The sequence below is a fragment of the Cheilinus undulatus genome, linkage group 13 (genome assembly GCF_018320785.1).
Source record: "Cheilinus undulatus linkage group 13, ASM1832078v1, whole genome shotgun sequence".
NCBI classification, from domain to species: domain Eukaryota; kingdom Metazoa; phylum Chordata; class Actinopteri; order Labriformes; family Labridae; genus Cheilinus; species Cheilinus undulatus.
Window position 1 is genome coordinate 6,215,912 of NC_054877.1, and position 24,645 is coordinate 6,240,556.

Below are 24,645 nucleotides of genomic sequence, written 5' to 3' on the forward strand. Positions count from 1 at the left end.
GGGGCAGTACTTTCAAGCGCAGCAGAGTCATGACGTTTGCAAGCAGCAACAAGAGGGCGGTGCAATTATGAATAGATTAGTGTGGATGCTGCTAAAGCGCCAGTTTTATCAGAACTTGACATTCCTTGGTTAAAAGAAGAACAAAGAACAGCAGTGAGTTGTTTTCTTTTCAAAATCAACAAAAGTCGTGTACTGACATGTCTACAGTTGCCATGTTTAGCGTTATTCCTCGGTAGCTGTGCACTCGCACCTTGATCAGGGCTAGGTCACGTATTTTGTTGCTCTTATTGGCCCGTAAAGATGTGACAGATAGAATGTCCATCCAATCACACTCCAAGTTTTTTTCAAATACTCTGTCCTTTCCCAGACGCTTAGTATTGAAGGTTTACCAGATGGATGTGTGAAACAAATCCATCTGGCGTGTCAGGTTAATGTGAATGCGAACCAAATCAAAGGAAAGCGCATCACTGTTGCAATTTCTGTTCCAAAACAGACGGAGTCCCTCAGACAATAAAGCCTGAAAACGACCTAAAAGTAAAGACTAAAGAGTATTGAGTATTCGTCGACTAAAACTAGACTAAAACTAAAAAGGGTAGAAATGACTAAAATGTGACTAAAACTAGAAGACATTTCATCTAAAGACTAAGACTAAAATGAAAAATAGCTTCCACAGTTAACACTGCCTTTCAGCTCTTATACACTTTCCAGGCTTATACAGTTAAATTAAACCCTTTACCCAATCACAGCGGTCTAAAAGTATTTCCCAATTAAGGAGCTAAATATTGAATTAATTTTCTCTTGACTTTCCTTTATTCTCCCCCAAATAACTACATTTTTTTCTGCTTGAATCGCATCTATCATTTTTCAAGTGATAATACAGTGTGAAAGGGAATTTGAATAATTGCCAAAACAACCAGTCTATTGTCTTTTTTCATTCCTTAAATAATTCAATAAAGAAATGCTTGTTCATCAAAAATAAGAAATGGCGAGGAAATCAGCTGAACGTTGGAGATGCTCATCAACATTTAAAAAGCAATCATGCTAACATGGATTTTCAGAGGTTTGGTTTAACCACACCAGAGTCACACTGCATAGCAAGTCCAGACTGACTTGTAAAAGTGCGTACACAAGCTCAGACCTGCCATGGGATATGAGCGCATCATGCCCTCGCGTCCAAACTGTTAAATGCCGATCTGTGCATGGAAATCTGTTTTCTAGTGTACGCATGTCTGGTAAATGAGGGCCACTGTGAGTACTATTCAGAGATAAATAGCTGCAGATGGTGGCGGCACAACTAGTCATATCTATACTCGCCAACATCTGAAAATATCAGACATGCTCTTCCTCACTGATGTGCCCCAGCTGATTCAGCAGCTCTGCCTTCCATGTCCTCTGATGTTCTGCTTTCTTCTTTAGTCATTTAATGATGGTTTAGCAAACAGCTTTAACATGTGCTGCTGTGACTGTCTGCTGGTTCAGAGAGCTTGATAAGGAGCTGGGGACGTCCTAAAGGGAAATTTTATTTATTTATTTATTTATTTATTTTTTTGCAGAGCATGTCAGCTCAGTAAATAAAGAGGAGATAGTGGTGATAGTAGATCAAAAATATCCATAGCTGTGATTGAAATGTTGTGGTTTGACTGGATAAAAACTTTATTCAGCACACTGGCTGTTTTCGAATTTGCCTACTATACTAGCAGTGCGTACTGATTTGCCCAAAATGTAGTATGCAGTATGCGAACAAATGCGAAAGTTGCAGTATGCCAAAAATACCCGGATGATGTACTGATTCGGGAAAATTTCACAGTATGCATCGGACCAGTCTGCTTTGCCTACTGTTACCCACAATGTAAAGCACCGGGTCAGAGTTCATAATAGCGGAGAGTGGCAGAACTTTCATCGGAGCGACTGACGGTTACAAAAAGTGCCATTACCTTTTACCTTTACCTTTATAACGTGTACTATAGTGAAATAAGTTGTAATAAGGTCACTGTTGTTTTTGTTTTGCCGTTAAGGCTCGTAACGGCTGGAAAGGTGCTGTCGAGTGTGTCCTTTCACTGCACTATACATGCTAAGCTAAAAACAACAGCTATAAAATCCCAAAAAATCAATTAAAAATTCTTCCCGGATTTTTTCTGAACGCAAATGGATGGAAAACAATGTGTGCGTCGTTTAATATTGACCAGGGTATGACGTACTTCTGTATACCGGAAACCAGCTAAACCGGGCCAAGCATACTACACGATAACGTCCGACTGGCATTTATACTGCATACTACTGTTGAATGCAGTACACAGTGTGCAATACATACTGCATACTGCGTTTCGGAGGAGTATGCAGTAGGCCAATTCAAAAACAGCCACCGTGAGCTGTTTTAGTCAAATGTTCTTCAATACAAAGCCATGTTTTCTAAACCTTTAAAACAAAAGCAGCAGATGTCACTGTGTGCAAGAGGAATCTCAGCTCAAACTGCATAAAAACATATATTTGACTGATGTGGTGCGGACAGCAAGTGACCAACGCAGTGTGATGCAAAGCAATATCTGCTAGCTGCATTTTTTTTGCACAGGCAGTGCTCTTTTTTTTCTGTTTAAAACCAGTAAAGCAGAAGTCAGCTGTAGTAGCCTGAACAGTTAATCCTGAAGGTAAGAGTTGAAACTGAGGTCATGTGGCGGTTGTAGACACGGGCCTTTATTTTGCCTGTTTAAAATCCTTTCTAACATTTATTTGTGCTCAAATGTAAATTCCTTTAAAAATGTGAACTAAGTATGATTGGCTGGATGCAGAAATACAAAGTTCATACAGGAAAGACTGTTTAGTAAATCCGCACATTCAAACGAAGCTTCTGATCACACTGATTAGTCTGCTATTAAGGAAAAAATATATATTTGAAGGATGAAATCAAGGCAGTGCTGAAATTAGACAATCTAATTCCTGTTTTGTTGTGATTACGTAATGTGTGTGGCAGAATAAAGGCTGATGAACTGTTTGTTCCTTTAAATAGCTTTAGAGAGAGCAGCATGCAGACTAATTACTGCTATCTAAAAATTAGTGAGCCCACCAAAATGTCCTGCTCTCCATTGATTGGAATAATAGTCAGAAATTGCAGAACAGTTCATGTCACTGACATTTTACACTATTATTATAATAACCCAGTCGTCCTCTTTCTAATTTACCTCTAAACGCCCCTCTGAGTTTGGCAGTAATTTATCAGATATAACCCAACAACATGGAAGCCCAGGCATATATTTTCTTTCCCCGTGGTCCCCCTGAGGTAGCTCTATAATGGGACTGAATGCTCATTTGTTTCACTTCATTAATCAGTTTAATTAGTGAAGAGTAATCAGTAATTGACTGTTTTAATTGCTGATGATAAAAAGAAGTAACAGCAGCTATTTAGAATGGTAGCACATGGCTTCTCAAGGGGCTCTTTGAGAGGAAATATCCCAAGAGTCCTTTTTGAACTTCTTATACATGCAATCAATCAGCTGTTGATGGAAAGTATCTGTAAATTAATTCTGCTCCCCATAATAAATACCGTGTTAAATTTTGATGAGGGCATGTTGAAAAAGTTAGATTGTTTGGAAGAAAAAACTGACGTGGACTGTGTACTTGTTTAAGAAATGCGATGTATTTTAGTTTTCCTGGCGTGTGTTACACTTCCTGTGTCTCCTCTTCATCTTGCGCCACCTGATGTTTTTCACAAAAGCATCTGAAACAAAGAGAAGACGATTATATCAGAAGGACTGAACATAACGGTGCACAAGATAACAATTTACTTCATAACTAGCAGCATTTCCTTTCCTGAATTTTGTCTTCGGAGGTGGTTTTATTATATCATTGGGGAAAGGGAGATAGATGCCAGGGGCCTCGTGCACAAAGGTGGGAACTGCATGCCTCATAGATACATTAAATTTTATTGAAATGTTTAACAGCTTGTCCAAACTGCACACAAAACCAGCGTTTCAGATCTCAGGTGACAAGGAGGGATTCAAAAGTATGAAACTTGTAGTGTAACTAGTTACTTTTAGGTGTGAGTAACTAAGTAATGTAACACATTACCTTTCAGAAAGTAACTGTCAATGTGTAATGGATGACTGTTTTTTAAATGGTCTTGTTACATTGCAAATCTTTTGTTTGAACTGGGCTTTACTTTACTTAAAATGTTCAAACCCAGGGAGATTATTTAGACATTAATTGACCCTTGGCTCTAAAGGATGATAGTAAATTACCAGCCACAGCACAAGTAATGTTCTTCTACTTACTCTGTGGGATTTCAGGAGTGTCTTCCATCATTTTGCACAGCTCAATTTCTTTCAGTCTGATGCAGAGCTCACATATTTCGTCTGCCTCGCTCCATGAAGCTGGTCCTGGATCCTCTGCTGCCCCAGCGAAGACCTCCAGAGGTTGGTAACCAGGTACAGCCAAAGGGGCCAGTTTCTTCGATACTCCCATGCCTTTACTGTGCTGAGCTGTAGAGCTGTTTTGAACAGCATTGGCTTTGCTGCCCTTATTAGCAGAGTCTGTAGAGGAAGTGCAGCTCAAAGAGCTCTGCTGTTTTGGTTTTAAGTGTTGAAAAGCCCAGATGTTCTTGTTTTCTGGGGTATTGTCATGGATGGAGGGGAAATAAGTGACAGCTGACATTTTGGTCTGTCTGTGCATCTTTGTTGTTTGGGTTCAAACTTCATGTGCATCCTTACAGCTCTGGAATCAGGACTATGAGTGGTCTGATTTTCATAAGCCACGTGATTGTTGTTTGAATCTATGGTTGCCTAGAGATGGGACATGGAGGAGATTACACCGCGTTCCACATTATTATACAAATGATATTTTTCTCTGATTTTCCTAAATATTAATGCAAATGACAGTCAGAATATTTTTCAAGTCATCAGCCATTAGAGCATAATTCAAATGTTTTTGAACAAACTCCATAATGACAAAAAATTATTTTTTAAAAAATAAAAACCTCAAAATGCACTGTTCCACATTATTAAGCACAACAGCTTTTTAAAACATTTTATAGGTTGTAAAGAACTGAAAATGGTCATTTGTAGAAATTGCAGCATCAGGGGGTCATATTTACTGAAATCAAAGCAATTTCAATCAAAAACATCTTAACAGGACAAGTTCCATGTTAACATAGGAGCCCTTCTTTGATATCACTTTCACAATTCTTGCATCCATTGAACTTGTGAGTTTTTGGAAAGTTTCTGCTAGAATTTTTTTTGCAGGATGTCAGAATATCCTCCCAGAGCTGCTGTTTTGATGTGAACTGCCTCCCACCCTCATAGATGTTTAGCTTGAGGATGCTCCAAAGGTTCTCAGTAGGGTTGAGGTCAGGGGAGGATGGGGACCACACCATGAGTTTCTCTCCTTTTATGCCCATAGCAGCCAATGACACAGAGGGATTCTTAGCAGCATGAGATGGAGCATTGTCATGCTTGAAGAAAATTTTGCTACAGAAGGCACAGTTCTCTTTTTGTGCCATGGAAGAAAGTGGTCAGTCAGAAACTCTATATACTTTGCCGAGGTCATTTTCACACCTTCAGGGACCCTAAAGGGGCCTACCAGCTCTCTCCTCATGATTCCGGCCCAAACATGACTCCGCCCCCTCCTTGTTGACGTCCCGGCCTCATTGGGACATGGTGGCCATCCACCAACCATCCACTACTGCTCCATCTGGACCATCCAGGGTTGCACGGCACTCCTCAGTCAACAAGACTGTTTGAAAATGAGTCTTCATGTATTTCTGGGCCCACTGCAACCATTTCTGCTTGTGAGCACTGGTTAGGGGTGGAGTGAATAGTAGGTTTATACACGACTGCAAGCCTCTGGAGGATCCTACACCTTGAGGTTGGTGGGACTCCAGAGGCACCAGCAGCTTCAAATACCTGTTTGCTGCTTTGTAATGGCATTTTAGCATCTGCTCTCTTAATCTGATGTATTTGTCTGTCAGAAACCTTCCTCATTATGTCTTTATCTGCACAAACCCATCTGTGCTCTGAATCAGCCACAAATTTCTTCACAGTACGATGATCGTGCTTAATTTTTCCTGAAATATCGAATGTTTTCATTCCTTGTCCAAGGCATTACACTATTTTTTACACTTTTCAGCAGCAGAGAGATCCTTTTTCTTTCCCATACTGCTGAAACCTGTGGCCTGCTTAATGATGTGGAACATGTGGAAAAGTGCATTTTGAGGTTTTTATTTAAAAAAAAATAATAGTTATCATTATGAAGTTTGTTCTAAAACATTTAAATTATACTCTAACTGTTGATGACTTGAAAAATATTATGACTGTCATTTGCATTGATATTTAGAAAATCAGAGAGAAACGTTGTTTGCATAATAATGTGGAACACGGTGTATTACCATTATATTCCAAAAAAGTTAGGATGTGGTGTAAAATGTAAATAAAACAGAATACAATGATTTTCAAATCTCATAAATCCATATTTAATTCACAGTTAAATATAAAGAACATATCAGATCTTTAAACTGAGACCATTTCATGAAAATATTAAGTCATTTTTTTGGCTGTGATGTCAGGCCCTCAAGTGGCACTGCATAAAAAACTGACTGATGCTTCACTGGAAATCACTGCATAGGCTGAGAAATACTTCCAGAGGATCCATCCATCCATCTTCTTCCACTCATCTGAGGTCCAGTTGCGGGGGCAGCAGCCTAAGCAGGGAAGCCCAGACTTCCCTTTCCCTGGCCACTTCGTCCAGCTCTTAGACCAGCTGGGAGGCATAGGCTCTCCAGCATGTCATGGACCTTCCCAGGGGCCTCCTCCTGGTGGGACCTGCCCAGAACGCCTCACCAGGGAGGCAACCAGGAGGCATCCTGACCAGATGCCCGAGCCACCTCATCTGGCTCCTCTCAATGCAGAGGAGCAGTGGGTCCAAGTCTCCGAGTCCCTCCCGGATGGCCGAGCTTCGCTAAGGAAGAGCCCAGAACCCCTGCAGAGGAAGCTCATTTCAGCCGCCTGTATCCACAGTCACCTTCTTTTGGTCACGACCCACGGCTCATGACCACAGGTCAGGGCAAGAACGTAAATCGACCGGTAAATTGAGAGCTTCGCCTCAACTCTTTCTTCACCATGAAAATTGGCTGTGTCATCCAAAAATGCAAGACAAAGCTGTTTAATGAAAGAAGAAGCCGTATACGATCCCAATCCAGAAATGCTGCTATCTTCTCTGGGCCAAAGGTCATTTCAAGTGGACTGAGGCGAAATGGAAAACTGTTCTGTGGTCAGGTTAATCAAAATTTGTATGTTGCTTGAGTCGGGGCATGGTGTGATTTCAAGCCGGCCATAAGACATTCATGGCAGAATGTCAGCCCATACTGTGCGGGTAATAATATTTCCTGCTTGTGTATTTCCTTTATCATAGTGGAGGGGCATCTGAAAGTCATTCCAGCTGTTGTCATGGTAATATAAGACACCGTCTGACAGTTTACAAAGGAAAATACCTCAAAGTTGTTTATTCTGCTCTCACTGTGAAGTATATGGAGTCATACAACCAAAATATCAAACATGCCAATAAAAATCACAGTGTATATCCGGCTTTAAGTGCAGATATCCTGGAATTTCAAGAAATGCCCTCAGAATATTTGATAGCATTAGAGTGCATTCAAATGACTCAGCTATCTAAAAACAATTCCTTGAAGCTGTGTTCCAGCTCAGCCAATAGAAAAATCCAACTCTAGTAGCTATGCTTTAAACTGTAGAGCAGGGGTTCCAAACCCAAGGCCCGGGGGCCAAATCAGGCCCGTGGTACAGTTATACCTGGCCCGCAAGCTCGCGTCATATTTTTATTACAACTGTCCCACCAGGATGAGGTCTGCAGATTTCCTCCAGTAAAAAGATGTAAATTTAACCTTGTTGGTTTGAAATTTCCTCAAGTCATCAAAATTTGAAAAAATAAAGGGAAAATAATTAGTTAAAAAGTCAAGAATCTGGGAAAATAAAACTAATTTGTGTTTGAATTAAATATTTTCAATTTTGTATCTCACAATTACAACTTAAAATTGTAATTCTGTCTTTTTATTTCATATTTAGACCTCTCAATTCATAATTTGGAACATTAAGAATGGCATTTTTTTTAAGCCAAATTTTGACCCTTTTAATTAATGATTTTGAGTTATATCTTACTTTTTGACCTTTTCTACTCCAAACTAAGACAAATCTTTAAAACTTTGACCTTTAAACTCACAATTAAAAATCTAAAAGTCATGATTTTGACTTATATCTCTCATTTTTACCTTTTCAATTTATGATTTCAAATTTTATCTCATATTTTAACCTTTTAAACATATTGTTGTGACTTTTATCTCTTATTTTTTCCTATTAACATTATGATTTTGCATTTTTGTCATTTGTTTACCTTTGAAAGTCATGGTTTTAAATCTTATCTTAGAATTTGACCTTTACAACTCATGATTTTGAAGTTTATCTCTTATTTATACCTTTTTAACTCATGTTTTTGAATTTTATCTTATTTTGTGACCTTTTAAACATATTGTTTTGGTTTTATCTCTTATTTTTGCCTTTTAATGTTATGATTTTGACATTTTATGTCATTTGTTTTCCTTTTAAAGTCATGGATTTAAATTTTATCTTACATTTGACCTTTTAAACTCGTGATTTTGAATTTCATGTCTTATTTTTACCTTTAAAATTCATGATTTTGAATTTTATCTTATATTTTTACATTTTTAACTCATGATTTCAAATTTTATCTCATATTTTGACATTTTAAACTTACTATCTTGGCTTTTATCTCTATTTTTGTCTTTTAAAGTCGTGATTTTAACTTTTTATGTCATTTGTTTACCTTTTGAAGTCATGGTTTTAAATTTTATCTTAAATTTTGACCTTTACAACTCATAATTTTGAAGTCTGTCTCTTATTTTTACCTTTTTAACTCATGTTTTTGAATTTTATGTCATTCTTTGACCTTTTAAACATTGTTTTGGTTTTTATCTCTTATTTTTGCCTTTTAACGTCATGATTTTGAATTCCATCTCTTATTTTTATCTTAACATTTCATGATTTTGAATAACATCTCATATTTTGACATTTTAAACTCATGTTTTTGAATTTTATGTCTTATTTTTACTTTTACAACTCATGATGTCAAATTTTAGATTTTTAAAATGTCGACCCTGTTACATCTCTTGTTGGAGCTAAATCCAGAATCCGGCCCCTGCTGTGATTGAGTTTCACACCCCTGCTGTAGAGGATAGTCACTCTGCACGTTTCTTTCACAAAAGATAGAATTTAAATAGTTTTGTACTCAAATGTTGAGGGTTGGAGCAGAATAAAGAGCCTTAAATACTGACATACATCACTGTACAGCTGGTGGGCAGACTAGGGCTTTAGTTTCACTTTAATCTAGTTATGTTTGAGGGTTTTTTTTAGACATTATATTATTAGACTGAGTTAAAAGTTCTATTTACGTTTAGGTTAAGTGAAATTCAAGGGTTAACTGCTCTTCAGCATGCAGTGGGTGATTTTGTGTTAGTGTGCGCGCATCTTAATGCCGGACTGGAAAGCTGTGACCTGCAGCCTGCCTTTGGGGAATTTACTGCCCTATTTGTCTCAGTAAATGTGGTCAATAGGCCTTTAATTGTTGGCAGCACACGCAGAGGAAGACGGGAAACTGGAGGACCCTGTTTGGCATTACGGAGGGTCTTGGAAAGCGATTTCATTGTGCACAGAGACTGAAAGGGGGGCTTTTGGAGGAGGAGGTGCATTGAAGTTAGAGCTAGTAAAGCCACCCCTTTCTCCATCCTCTCTCTCTCTCTCTCTCCTCTTCCCTCCTCTCTCTCTCCGGTCGTGTGTTGGGAGATCTCTCTTGGAGCTGGAGAGGAGAGGTTGGCCGTCTCTCTCCTCCAGCAGCCGCCGGGCTTTCTCTGCTTCAGCCTCTCTCCTCTTCACCATGGATCTGTGGACTAAAAGAGTCGCTTGGATTATCGCTCAGGTCGCTTTGCTTCTCTTCAGTCTGGACAGGACAGCAGGAGAAGGTGAGCAGGGTGTGCACTTTTTCACTTTTTCACTCCCCGGAGGAGATGGAGCGAGTCCGGGCAGCGCAGAGCTGGAGGGGGCGGCTGTACCGGGGCTTCATCCTTCAGTCACACCGCAGGGACGGGGTGGGTAGGGGGGTCGTGTGGCTCGGGTCTGGTGGAATTAGAGAGATTGTTGCATTCAGGTGCATACTGTTTTCCTCTTTCACTTACTCTACAGCTCTGGGAACAGGGCTGTATTTTGGATTAAGTTGCATTTCGCGCGCATTGGTTGCGCATCAGCGCTTCGTTGTTGATCGAAATCACGGATAGTGAATGGAAATCACCGCACAACTTCGTCGTTTATTAATAACCTGATCACTTTTAGCAAGAAAGTAATGCTCATAAGGTTGCTGAAGCCTTTTTAAAGGGGGTGTCCTCTGCGTATTTCTCGAAGACAACTTTTATGCGTCGTCAGAACCCTTGTAGGGTTGATATTCTTGAAAACTGGAACATTTTCACTCTTTAATTGGCTTTCCTCCCGCGAATATAGAGAAAATCCCACCACATGGTGTATTTCTGTTGTGCTTGAAATGTTCCTACCTATCAATATGTGGAGAAAAGAGCGGTTTTATGTTCCAAGGAGGGATGGACCTACATTTCTGTGCCAACTAGTCCAAAAACCAGTATCTGGTAGCCTTTAGGTGTGAGGAGTGGACATGTATCCTTAATTAAGGCTGATATGAGCCTTTTATTCTTAAATTTGGCATGAAATCAAAGAGAAAGCACAACACGTTACGTTTCTTTAACACCAGGAATACTCCCTATCCATCTCAAGGGAAAGGAAAGGTTTTATCATGTTCCACGGAGGAATGGAGCTACATTATTGTGCCAACTGGTCCAAAACCCCTTTTCCAATAACCTTTGGGTGATTTGGAGAAGAACTTTATCCCTAATTAAGCCTCATGTGAGCATGTTGTCTATGTACCAGGCATGTATTTAAAGAGAAAGGCCAAAAGATGATGCATTTCTTTACTGCTGAGGAGGTTGCCTATCCATCGCAGGAGAAAACAGCCAACCTCTGTGCCCTAGTGAGGTTGAATTTCTGTGATATGGGGTTAGATTTATAATTTATATCTTCTTTTAGCTTTAAGGCCATTAATTTCAAGAAAAAGCACATGTGGTACACCTATCCTTTCCAGTAGAAAAAGAACATTTTTATAATTTTCTAAGCAGGAATGGACCTACAATTTTGTGCCAACTGGTCCAAAAATCTTATATGGTAACCTTATGGTGATTTGAGTTGGCAGTTTTATTCCCATCTAAGGATTTTATTTCTACAGTTGCATGAATTCAAAGAGAAAGCCAAACACCTGACATTTCTTTGCCTGTCCATTTCAGTTGAAAAAGCAGAAGTTTTATCAAGGGGGCAAGAACCTGTATCTAATGTGCCAACCAGTCCAGAAACCAGGATCTGGTAACCTTTAGAGTATTGGTTCCCAACCTAGGGTCCAGGACCCCCCAGGGGGAATGCCAAAGATCTTAGGAGGGGGCGAGGCTTTGTCTGGTCTGGGCTGCCAAAACTAGATTTGCAAATATTGACTAAAACCATGATAAAGCAGTTATGAAGTTGTTTATACAGATGTCTTTTGATAAGAAAAGCACACACAGGCTTTTGTTCAGGGTTTTATCAGTGAAACAATTCAAATCTATGTTAATTTTTGATGACAGAGTGTCACTTTTTCTTCTGTCTTGGGTTCTGGGGGGGCTGTTTTTCTTAGGTAGATGGGGTTGGGAAACACTGCTTTAGAGAATGAGGAGTAGAAACTTAACCCCTAATTTAGGCTGATGTGAACATTTTATTCATATAAATGACATGAATTCAAAGAGAAAGCCCAACATGTGATACATTTTTCAGTGTTGCCTGCCCATTTCAGTGGAAAAATAAAGGTTTAACAAGTTCCAAGGAAGAATGGACTTCCATTTTTGTGCCAAACGGTCCAAAAATCCTTTTCTGGTTACCTCTGGGTGATAAGAACTGGAAATGTAATTACTGACGCAGGCTATTGTGAGTTTTTCTCATTTATTGGCATCCGTTGAGTTCAGAGTTTGAGATTAAAATGTCATTCTGCATGTTGTATTGAGCCAAGGCTAGATGGCTGTATTAGGTTTAAACTGTCAAGCTGGATTTTAAAGGGAGCTTTTTACCAACTAGCAGCAAACACTAAGCAAATGAAGTCTGTCCTTCTACATTTTTGTGGTTAATTTTGTGGTTGAGATGGGAAATCCCTTATTTGGAGCATGCACAAAGTTACTCCTCTGCAAGGTTGATCTTCATGCCGAAAGCCTCTTTAGCGCTGTCCAAATCACCTCCAGATCATGCTGTCACATCCATCCACACCATGCTTGCATGACTGGAACTGCATAAATGCAACCTTTTCTGAAAAATAAACCCATAATATGAATATTTATGCAGGTTTTGTTGCAGTAGTATGATGAACCATCTGACTGATGCTTGCCCTGCCAACCTACCTGATGTCACACCAATGAAGTCATGCATGTTATACCATGTGGCATCACAGATATTGCTCAGAATAAAGGTCTCTATTTTCATTCATCTATTGAGAAAATTAATTCTATTTTGTTTGGGAGTTTCTTTTGATTTTACTGTATGTCCCAGCCACCCTGAAATCACCCTGTTACTGCTGTTTGACTTTTTGTTTATCTGACTTTGATTTCGCTGCAGAGAACGCCTTGAATTAAGCTGAATGTGTGGCAGCAGTGCAGTCCCAGCTGTGTTTTGTCCTCTATAAGCAGAAAGAAGCATTGTTGCCTCTATTGGAAGCTTGCATTCTCTGCATGTGAGCATAAAAACAAGGTTATCTGTTTTCTTTCTGGTTAATTTGGTGCTCAGAGCGGCATGATGAGCACCCTGGGACCGAGCCACATTTGTGCTCTGCAGCCAGAGTGTGAAGGTGCAAGTGTGACAGGATAAGGTTGTTTGCAGGTTGGAGAGGTTGTTTTTGGATGGAGATGAAGCACATCTGACTCTGCATTGGCCAGTCTTTCTTAAATTTAGTGCCAAATAGAGACATGGACACCAGCACAGTGCAGTTTCCAGGACTGAGGCAGTGACAGCATGCGAGTAACGTGGGGCGTTGCTCTTATCCTTCACAGCCAGAGTGAGGCGAGTAGAGAGAGGGAGAGAGAGGTAGGGGAGGGAAATCCAAGAGGAGAGAAACAGGTCAGGTGGAGGAGAGAGAGAGGGCGGTGATGTATGCCTCTGAGTAATCGAAACAGATGGCAAAAAAAGTCATCCATCCCACCACAGTTTTACTCCGCTCCTCCACAACACAATGATCTCTTATCCTCCTGTTTCATGTCCCCATTTCTGCTTTATTATTCAACCTTGTATGCCTTTTTCCTTGACTTCTCTGCCTTTACTTTTGTTACATTTGTGCACAAAAGACTTGCTCTATTCATTTTGCTTTCTTGCCTCAATACTCTCCATCTCATCGGCATCCATTTCTAGTATCTCTTTGACTTATTCACATCTTTCTTCACATTGACCTTTCATCTCTTAAAGTCTGCAGTAACCGAACAGTCATGTTTTCCTTATTTTTAAGAGGGGCTTTTGCCTTAGTTGTAGAGATAGGACAGTGGATAGAGTCTGCCACAGGGATGAGAGAATAGGAATGTCATGCAGTAAAAAGAGCCTCAGGCTCTTTAATCTGGGCCTCCTGCACACATGGGGCGCAACTATATCACTAGATCATATGCACCCCTAGTCCCATTTTTAATTTGTACCCCTACCCTTCATTTGTGTGGGTGCCCTTTGCCCCTTTGAATCTGATTGACAATGATTTTCAATTGGAATGTTCCCCTGCAAAAGGACAACCTGCCTCTGATATGTCATCGATGGCATTCACATAAACAAGTGCAATAATATGACTAGGCATGACTGCTGTGTGATTTGTGAAAAATGCTTTATTAGAACAGAAAAGACTATAGCTGGGTTTCCATTACCCTTAGAAATACGCAAAATCTAAATAGCGCAATAAAAAACTGGTAATGAAAACACCTGAATTCCGAAAAACCTCTCAAATATCGCAAAAAACGTTTAACGCTCTCATCAGGAGGTTTTTCAGATGTTTCAATATAGAAATACATTGCAAAAGTGTAATGGAAACAATTTTTCCGCATTTACAAGTCACGGGACGTGACGTACGGTGTCACATGACCAGTCACTCCAAGACAACATGGCATGGGACTTTTGGACAAAAGAGGAGATGAGACTTTTCTTAACATCATAGTTACACCCTTATACGTGGCTTTTGCCACATGTACGGACTTTGCCCCTGAACTATCATCTGTTTCCTTCGTCTTTTGTTCAAAATTATTAAGGCAACCACCGTAGATGTAACCAAAACCGTACCAACACACAACCGGTTTTGAGTGTCAAGCTTCCCTGCAGCAGATTCACGCAAGATGAGATTTTACGAGAACTGCGAGGCCTATGCCCAAAATTGGCCTTAATGGAAATGCATTCAAAGCGCAATTGTACTTAATCGAAATTTAAGAAATATCACGAGAGATAAGTGTGGATGCTGCTATTGCATCAGTGTTATCAGAACTTGACGACATTTCTTCATTAAAAGAACAAAAAAACAGCATTGAGTTATTTTCTTTTCAAAAACGACAAAAGTCGTGTGTTCATATGTCGAGGAGTTGCCATGGTTATTTCGTTATGCAGTTCTCTATGGAGTTTACTCCTCAGTAGTGGCACTCACCTACAACATCACGTGTTTTAGACTGAGCCTTAAAGAGGGATAGATTGTTTCTTTGTAAGGCTCATTTTTGCTTTATATTTGACACCTTTACCTACATCTATTCTACATCCATACCACTAAAAATAGAGGGGGCAGTGTTGAGTTGTGTAGCCAATGGCTCAAGCCAGAACAGCAAAGCATAACAGAGAAGAGTGGAGGAAAAATGAGGAACTTTTTGGGGCTAGATTGCAAGTTTGTTAGGAACTATGATTTGGCAAACTTGCCAAGACTCAGGGACTGACAGCTCGCAGAACAGCAGGGTGGAGATCAGATGTAAACGGAACAATGACGACAAAGGAGAAGTGGCGTTGGTGTAAGACAGCGCCCTCTAGTGGATGATATCTTCCAGGACCAGCCCCATATTTGATATTGATGGTTTTAAAGTTGGTTGTTACAGGAACAAAAACAAGCCTCATAAATGGACAGATAAAGAGGAAAAAGACAAAACCAGTGTATTTTTTCCTCCCTGAAAGATACCTCTATATCTTCCTGTCTCCCTCCTCTCCCTGCTGTTTCTCTCTTTTCCCAATCGTCGCTACTTTTTTGTCTTCACTTCCTGTTTTTTCCTGTCAGTGTCTTTCTTCTTCCTCCATCCTCACAACATATTTATTCCTATTTCTTTATTTAACCTGCTGCCTTTCTCCTTCTCCTCCTGGAGTACCTCTCACCTGCCGAAACTACAACAGAGAGCTGCCTCTGCCTCACACTCTCCTTCCTCACAGTTCCTCCTCTTTTGCTTCCTCACCAGATTCCACTCTCCCTGTGTTGTTGTCCCTGTTTCACACCCCTTCATCTTCCTCTCTGTTTCTGTTCTCTCTCCTAAAACTTTCTCTTCCATTCCTGCTTTTATGCTGTAGTTTCATAGTTTTCATCTTAGGGTGGTTATATTTGGCTTCAGTTGATAAGGTTTGACAGTTCAAGAGCTCTGAGATTTCATTAATTGTTTTCATCAAACTAAAATCTTTGCCTGAAATAGATGTAAGATTTTGAATGTTATTTTAAAATCTGCTTTTCCATTCAAAAGTGCTGCACTAATTCTCTAACAGTTAGGCGAAGCTTCATGAGGTTGGCTGATGTTATATGTCATTGACTGCATATTACAGTGGTCAACGACACATCTCAGTCTCCTTCTGTTGCGCTGAACTGCAGCTAGACTACGCTGTGACAGGCACAGAGGAGGACAGTGGATAGAGTCAGAAACAGGGTCAAGAGTGGGGGAGATACATGCGGTAAAGGGCCTCAGGCCGGATTCGAACCCGTGCATTGGGAGTGCCTTTAACCACTAGGCCACCTGCTCCCCGCCGAAATAACACTTCTATGTCCTCCATAAACTGTGCATTTAAGCGTGCTGTGCAGCCATTGGAGGAGACTGGAGTGTTTACGGGCTGAAGTTTCCTTTTGAAAACTTGGGGGAAAGAATGATCGATGTAATCATATCCATATGTCACAGCATGACTTTATCTTACAAAATTGGCATTTACAGCCTTTCAAACAGGATTTATATTATATTTGTGTTCTTAATAATTTGTTATTAGTAATAGGTTATAAAGAAGCCTATTTTTGAATACCACGTGAATGCTGAGTTGCATGTTGTCAGTCTTACATTTGTGTTACTGAAACCTACTTATGCTCATTTTTGTTGAAAGTGCATTTTGGCTTTCAGTTTCTCAAGCTGCTAATACTCAGTATTGGTATCAGCTCTGAAAAATCAATACCAGTCAACTCCTAATCTTCAGCTTTGGTTTATCTTTCTCTTTGGTTTATCCTTGGCCTCTCTCTCCCTCCCTTTCTCTCTGTATTTGTCTATCTCTCTCTTTATCTCACCCGATCTGCCCCAGCAGCACACTCATCATGCACAGACCATAAACCACAGCAGCATAATAAGTTAAGACTGCAGAGATGGAGGCATGCCAGCTGCAGGATTCAGTCAGAGCTGCACTTCTCTCTCTCTCTCTCTCTCCACCCCTACAGGCTGTTCACTGTTCATTATGGGGGTGGCTCTAAATGACAGCGAAGTACAAATACATATCTGAATAGCCACAGGTGGTGCCCTGATGACTTGTTAGCTGGAGCAGGAATCAATGTGTCACAAATGGTGAGATTCAAGGATGTCAGAGCATGAAACAGCTGCCCTGCAGGGCTGTAAAGTCACCATGCGTTTAATCGGCCTCCAATATCCCAACATGAGATAGTCTGTGTGTTAAGCAGCTCAAAGACTGGCATCCACACAACTTCCCTGTGACAAAAGTGCCACTCTGAGCTGCTTTCAACTTCTATGTTCTACTTTTTAAGTACTGCCTGTTAGTGTAAGTGTTAATTGAAGAGAAAGGATGTTTTTCACTTCTTTGCTTTTTTAATTCTAAGAGTCACTCTGACTAAGAGTTGAAGAAGCCTTCACAGTTTGTCCTCGGGCCATTGTAGTACACTTCTGATGTCTGTTCGTTTATATGTCCTGTTTTGCAGATAGCTCATTGTGAATGACTCAACATGAAAGGTGTAACAGTTTGAAAAATTGGCCTTGTAGCTGCCGGGAAAGTCATTAATCACTGTGTGATTTGATCCACAGCTCCTCTTTTACAAATGACTGTGTCGCTGAGCGAGACTGACCTTAGAATGCCTCTGAAAATTCCTATCACCAAAATACAGGTAAAAACAAATGCAGACTAGCGCTTTTAAATTTGGGGTAACTGTTGCTAAGTAAGAGTTTAAACCCTCAAGTAGGAAGGAGGTTCAATCCTCAGCTCCTGTGGTCACATGTTGATGTGTCCTTGGGCAAAACACTTATCCCCAGTTTGCTCCCACTGCGACGTCAGTGGAGATGAATGTGTCTGGATGCATATGAATGGGATTTTCTAAAATTTTGGCCACTGTACACGGCAGCCTCGCCATCAAAGAGCCTTAAATACATACCATGACTACTGTCAGACATGACAAACTACATGATGGTATGCAATTCATCATTACAGCTGACTAGGCCTCAATGATATGGCCTTAACCCTTCAAGCCCTAAGCAATTGTTTTAACCTTTTGGTCTTTCCAGGACGTATGGTCTCAAAACGCTTGTGAAACGTCACCCTGTGGTGCACAGTCAAGCTCTAAACATCCTTTTTCTAAATGGAAATTAAACTCAAAGACTTTATGTATTACACGCAGTAAACAATGTCTCAACGTCTCCTCCAGGTTTGAAGAATATAGACACCTGCTGTTCAGCAAAGCATGACACCATGACTAAACAACCTGTCATTGGTTGTCACATCCCATGTGACGTCCACTGTGGGAAAAACAGTATGCTAATGCTTAGCTGTGGCAGAACAAATTGAAAATTGATTGAAAAATGGATAAAAGACAGGCATCAGAGTTACTGGTGTAGATTTAATGGGTTGAAAGGTCTGCTATACCTCTGTTTCTGTCAGTTGTGGTAGTCCCATCATGACACATCATAAAGGCAGGGATGGTGTTGTCAGAGCTTAAACTTTATCTCTTATATTTCCATCTTGCATCACTAGCATCACTCTTATTTCACTTTGCGATCTTAATGCTCAACATCTCTGACATGAAGGAAGACCTTGTTGAAGACCAAAACTAAGGTTGTTCCCACATCAGTATCAGAAACATGTCTGGTACTGATTAAATGCAGGTATTGGTATCGGCGAGTGTAAAAGTTTATGCACCAGTCTGATACCATTTGGTTTAGCTTAAAGACCCTGTAAAGTGAAACCCAAAGTTTTTCTCTTAACACTCCAGATCTGTTGGAATATGGTTGCTGTAAACGTGAAAACACTGAGATCTACATGTGACTGAATTCTGGATTTCGACTGTCAGAAAGTTTTCCACCTCTTTCCTGGCTGGGTTTCATGTGGGCGGGGCCACATGATGTCACAAGCCCACAGTGGGGATTGACCCCGCCCCTCTTTTAAACCTACAATTTAAAATCACAGAGCAGTTCATCTCAGTCCAGTCTGTTGTTAGCTGATGTCACTGCCTTTATTGAACGTTAACAGTCAGTTAAATGCTGTTTTTTTGTTCATTGTGAGGTAAATTTACCAAATCTATCAGCCACAGTGGTCTATGGATCATTGAAAGCATCAGAACAGAGATTTGAGACAGACTTTGTCTCTTCTTCTAAGGTCAACAAAAGGTCAAGAGGCAGGCTAATAACATGAGTGCTTTCCTCAATTTAGATTGTAACATTTTTTAAATCTGAGAGGATCGTGTTTCTCCTGAGTGGGCGGGGCTTCCTCTCATTCAACAGACACACCCACACCATCCTGGAGCAGATTTTTTTGCCTCGTTTTTCATGATTCTGAAGCTTAAGTTTATAAACTTAGAGATCTTTTATCTGACTGAAATTTGACCTGGGGGTTCATTACACAGTGACCTGTCATACAACAAACCTAAATACAGATTTATTTTCACTTTACAGGGTCTTTTACAGGGTTCATATTAGCAGTTAAGTTGAAAAAATCGATTCTTGGTGGATGAGACGATTTGCTATATCACCAGACGAAATATCACGATACTATGTTGTATCGATTTTTTAGCCCACCCCTAGAAGAAGTGTTTAGCAAACCAATATGAACACCACTTGAGGTTTCTTTTATTCCTCCTCACATGGAGCAGAGAGAAGCTGTTTATTGGTTTGCTGACCTTCCTCTAATTGTGCCCTCAGAAAGTTAAGTTGTCTCAAGCTGCTTTTCTTTAGATTTATTTCACATTTCCTCTGGCACTGCTCTGACTCCTTCACATGTACTGTATGTCTGTATTAATTACTGGCTTTAATTAGCTTTGTTGTATTGTTAATGGCTGCTTTTCCTCAGATGTATTTAGAAATCCTCTTTGTTCTTTTGTTAGCTGTTGCCTTTGATTTCATCAGCCTCTGATGTTATTAACTCTACACGTCCCAAACAAGCTTCCCTGAAGGATTTGTTTGTGTTTAGATGATGAAAAAATGCACATTAGGTAGGGCTCCAGAGCTGTCACTGTCCCTGTCTCCAGAAAATCAATTTTAACCATCCCGAGTGAATCTTAATTGTCCCCAAAAATACGTATTTCATAAATATACAGCTCTGTGTTTGAGGATAACCAGCTCTGACTTTATAATCATGCAGTCCATTTTGTTTGTCACGACTGTAATTTAGCCTCTGGCAATATTTATACAGTTGAACGGTTGAAGGTGGATATAAGTACTGGGTTCATTTTTTAAATTCTTAAAACAACTGTTTTTATATAAACACATCTTAAATCAGTGGTTCTCAACTTGTCCAGCCAGGCTGTCCTACAACAGATCGTTACCCCAGTTTCCAACAAAAGTTCAACAACGTTTGTTTGATAACTGAATATGTTTCAGTTTGGAGCATGATTAGACTGAAACACCTGATATACTCCTGATCAAAATTTTAGGAATTTATTGCAAATTATTGAAAACAACAAATAAATTGATATAGGCTGCTCATCAGCTGATCAAACGTTTAAGACCAAAGCCTTTAAAAGCCAAAATCTGCACAAAAATGTGGATTCAGTGTCATTTTCTGTCAGGTATTCACACTGTCATGACCTCCTGATGGCAAAGGCAAAAAAGCTTTCTGTCTTTGAACGTGGTCGGATTGTTGAGCTGCATAAGCAAGGCCTCTCGCAACACGCCATCACTGCTGAGGTTGGACGCAGTAAGACAGTCATTTTGAATTTCTCAAAAGATCCTGAGGGTTATGGAACAAAAAAGTCAAGTGGTAGACCCAAAAAGATTTTACCGACACTGAGCTGGAGGATCCGACTGGCCAAATTACGGCCGTTACTGGTCCTGACTGCAGCCCAATGACCATCAGACGGCATCTACAAGGGAAGGGCTTAAAAAACAAAAAAGACATCTTCAAAGGTCTCGTCTCCTTGGAAGCCACAAAACTGCCTCTTTGGACTTTGCAAGACAGCACCAAACGTGGGATATTGAAAGGTGGAAGAAAGTTTTATTCTCTGATGAGAAAAATGTAACCCTGACGATCCTGAAGGCTTCCAACGTTACTGGCATGACAAGGAGATCCCACTTGAGATGTTTTCTTCACGGCACAGTGGAGGGGCATCATGATCTGGAGTGCTTTTTCCTTCAATGGTACAATGGAGCTTCAGGTTGTGCAGGGGCGTCAAACGGCAGCTGGCTAAGCAGAGATGTTGGAGCGGGCATCCCACATGACTGACTCGTCTGTGTGGTCATGACTGGGTTTTTCAACAGGACAACGCTGCAGTTCACAATACTGACAGAGGACCTCTTGTTTCTGCTTGCTTACTCCATGACTCCACCATGCCTGAAGGTACTGCCCCTCATCACTGATTGGTCCTGTCACTTTCTAACTGGGCCCAAACAGTTCAGACGGGAGCTTTGCAAGATGGATTCACCAGTGAGAAACATGCAAACGAGCATATCCACCTGCTTTGCAAGGTTAACATTTAGCCGTTTTCACAGTAAAACAGGGTAAAATTAAAGGCATTGATGCATGTCCGATAAGGACCTCAGGACTTTTGCCACCACTATTTTTTTTATACAGACACCTCATCATGTCCCACTGAAAACTGCTCCGAGACCCACTTTTGGGTCCCAACCCACCAGTTGAGAATGACTGTCTTAAATCATAGCTGGAAATTAACTATTTTGTCCACCACTGTTACTTAAGCATAAAAAATCTACTTTTACTTTTTCTTTTTATTATTTAAGTCATTGTTTAATATTAATGACGGAAAATGTGTAATACAGTTATCAAGGCTATTCTTCGCACTGTTGTTTTACTGTTTGGCAATTGCATACCTCACAGTGGTATTTCACTGGCAGGTGGTAGTTAAAAGGAAAAACCATCTTTTTACTAAAAGCTTATTTAGAAAGAACTTTTGAAACCCTCCTTTCTGAGTTTGCAGTGTTTCTGGGTTTGAGTGTTCCATTTTAACCCCCACTCAGCCCCCTCAAGTTTGAAAACATCAAAATATTCATGGGTAAAATTTGGAAACACTACATCCTCTCAATTTCTAAATCTTACATTGGTCCTCTAACACAGCATACGGCACTGATCTTTAACTAGACACTACACTTTACCCTTCAACAGCATGCATTCATACTTTGTTTTGGTTATATCTTTGTATGCTGATACTTTGGGCCTCTTTTAGTCATAAAGGAAAACTCGATGCTTTCTAAGCACTCTAGTAGAGGTGGATGCTCCAATAGAAGAGAGGGAAAAAAAGTGATGCAACTCTGTAAGAGTGTGTGTCCATAAATGGTGCATTTTGTGTCGTCAGCACCCACATTTAAATTTTTAGAGTGTGTTAAATGTAACACTTTTCAAAGGTTTTCAAACACACCTCTGCTCCTACTGACTGTGCTCTGGCTGAGGAACTAAACCGTTTCTTTGCCAGATTTGAGGTCAACGGATCAGCTTCCATGTCCCATGGGCCCCCTCCTGTCACCAACACCCCACCACTCGAACTGCAGGATCATGAGGGGAGACGTGTCCTGAGGTCAGTCAACCCACATAAAGCTGCTGGACCTGATGGAGTACCCAGTAAAGTACTTCAGGCATGTGCCGACCAGCTCGCTGGGGTCCTAACAAAGATCTTTAACATATCCCTGGCACAAGCCGCCGTACCACCCTGCTTGAAGGCAGCTACCATTATCCCAGTCCCCAAAAAAGCAGCCACGACTGACCTAAATGACTGCAGACCTGTTGCACTCTCTCCTGTTATAATGAAGTGTTTTGAAAAACTGGTCCCTCACCATATCAAATCCAACCTCCCACCCTCTCTCGATCCACACCAGTTTGCCTACAGGGCCAACAGGTCAACTGAAAATGTAATAGCGATCGCAATCCACTCTGTGCTGAGTCATCTGGAGCACCAAAACAGCTACGTCAGGATGCTCTTCATCAACTTCAGCTCAGCATTCAATATGATCATTCCAGACATCCTAGTGGTGAAACTGCTAACCCCCCCCCCCCATCTGCTCCTGGATCAAGGACTTTCTATCTGGGCGCTCACAGAGAATGAAAACTGGACACTACATCTCCTCCTCCATCACTCAGCACTGGCTCTCCACAAGGCTGTGTACTAAGCCCATTCTTCTACTCACTGTACACATCTGACTGTTCTCCAGCACACTCGTCTAATGTTGTCATCAAGTTTGCGGATGACACAACCATTGTCGGGCTCATCTCGGGGGGAGAGACGAGGTGAGAAGGATGTCTGAGTGGTACTCGGTGAACAACCTGACTCTTAACACTTCCAAAACAAAGGAAATGGACTTCAGGAAAAAACACAGTGCAGTCCCCCGTCCAGCATAAATGGAGTATCTGTGGAAAAGGTCCAGATCTTCAAGCTCCTTGGAGTCCACATCTCAGACAACCTCTCATGGTCACCCAACATCAGGGAGCTGATTAAAAAGGCTCAGCAGAGACTACATTTCCTTCGGGTGCTCAGTAGGAACAGTGTGGAGAGGAAGCTGTTGGTGGCTTTTTACAGGGGATTGAGAGGGTGATCACCTTCTGCATACCAGTGTGGTATGCAGGCAGCACGGCTGCGGACAAAACGGCTCTGCAGGGAATTATTAAATCTGCAGAGAAAATCCCAAACTGCCCCCTCCCCTCCCTGGAAGAACTGGCCACCTCCCGTTACATCATACGGGCAAAAAATATAATTAAAGACCCATCTCATCCTGGTCACAACTTCTTCGAACTGTTGCCTTCAGGCAGACGTTACAGGGCAGCTAAAACACACACATCCAGACTCCGAGACAGTTTTTACCCCACAGCAATCAGCTCACTGAACAAACAACATTTTTTAATTTACCAGCCACAATGGCACTTCATAACACCCAGTCATTTTATCTTTTTAAATTATTTACTGTTATTTTTGTCTTGTGTAACTGTTTTTGCTATGTATTCTTAACCTAAATCGTAAGGGAAATACACTGACTGATGGTCATACTAATTTTGTTGTGTTTTTAGATACAATGACAATAAAGTGATTCTGATTCTGTGGTTGTATAATTCTCTCATGTTCCAAGTTAAATCTACACTACGTGTTTATATTTGAAGAATCAACAGTTGCAATGTGCTTCGCATACGTAATAGAGATTGCCACCTTGTACTGAACACCTGTAGAAAAGTCAGGTGTCTTTTGGCAAGGATGGAGCAAAGCCACAATTGCAGAGCTAGGAAACACCCTTTGATGAAAATCAGTACACCACCCTTTACTAGAGAGCACCCCTTACCACTGACGAGAAGTGACTAAGGCCATTTCCACACCTGGTCGTGCGGGGAACTTTGTTCGTTTTGGCATTCACATTGCCCTGGGTCAAGGCACAAGGGGTTTCTGACAGCAATATTTTCTTCCACTCTTCTCACTCACCAGAGCTTGTTAGCTTGTTTTACAAAGTGAAAATGGTTGTGCACTGATAACATCCACACCTGTTTAAAATGCTAGACTCTGAATTTTGCCAACAACAGGCAGAACTATGCCCATATCTGTCAAAGGCCTCTCAGAACAGAGTGCCACACTTCTGTTTCTTTGCACTCAAAGTTAAGGCTCTAGATAGTCATATTTTTACAAGGGGTAACCAGGCAGAAATATTCAACAGCTGCAGTGTGGACAGCAAGCATGTCATGTGACACAGTGTGATGTCTGATGCCCACATGCTGTTAGGACACATGTGAAATTGAGCACTAACAAAACAAATATTGTCAGTTATGAACACAGGCCGTTAATCCTTCAAAGGTTTGCTTCATACAGTAAATGCTCACATAGCTGATTTGTAATTTAAATTCAGCTTAAAGATAA

The 24,645-nt window shown here is 40.7% G+C and overlaps 1 protein-coding gene across 1 annotated transcript in view; it reads left to right on the forward strand.

Moving 5' to 3' along the window:
* Positions 1-9,889: 9,889 nt before the first annotated feature.
* LOC121520599 (contactin-associated protein-like 4) overlaps positions 9,890-24,645 on the forward strand; it is a 222,844-nt gene continuing 208,088 nt past the window's right edge. The window contains exon 1 of the mRNA XM_041804138.1: positions 9,890-10,030. Within this exon, the coding sequence (XP_041660072.1) occupies positions 9,946-10,030 (85 nt within the window). The 5' untranslated portion in view covers positions 9,890-9,945. The remainder of the gene's footprint in view (positions 10,031-24,645) is intronic.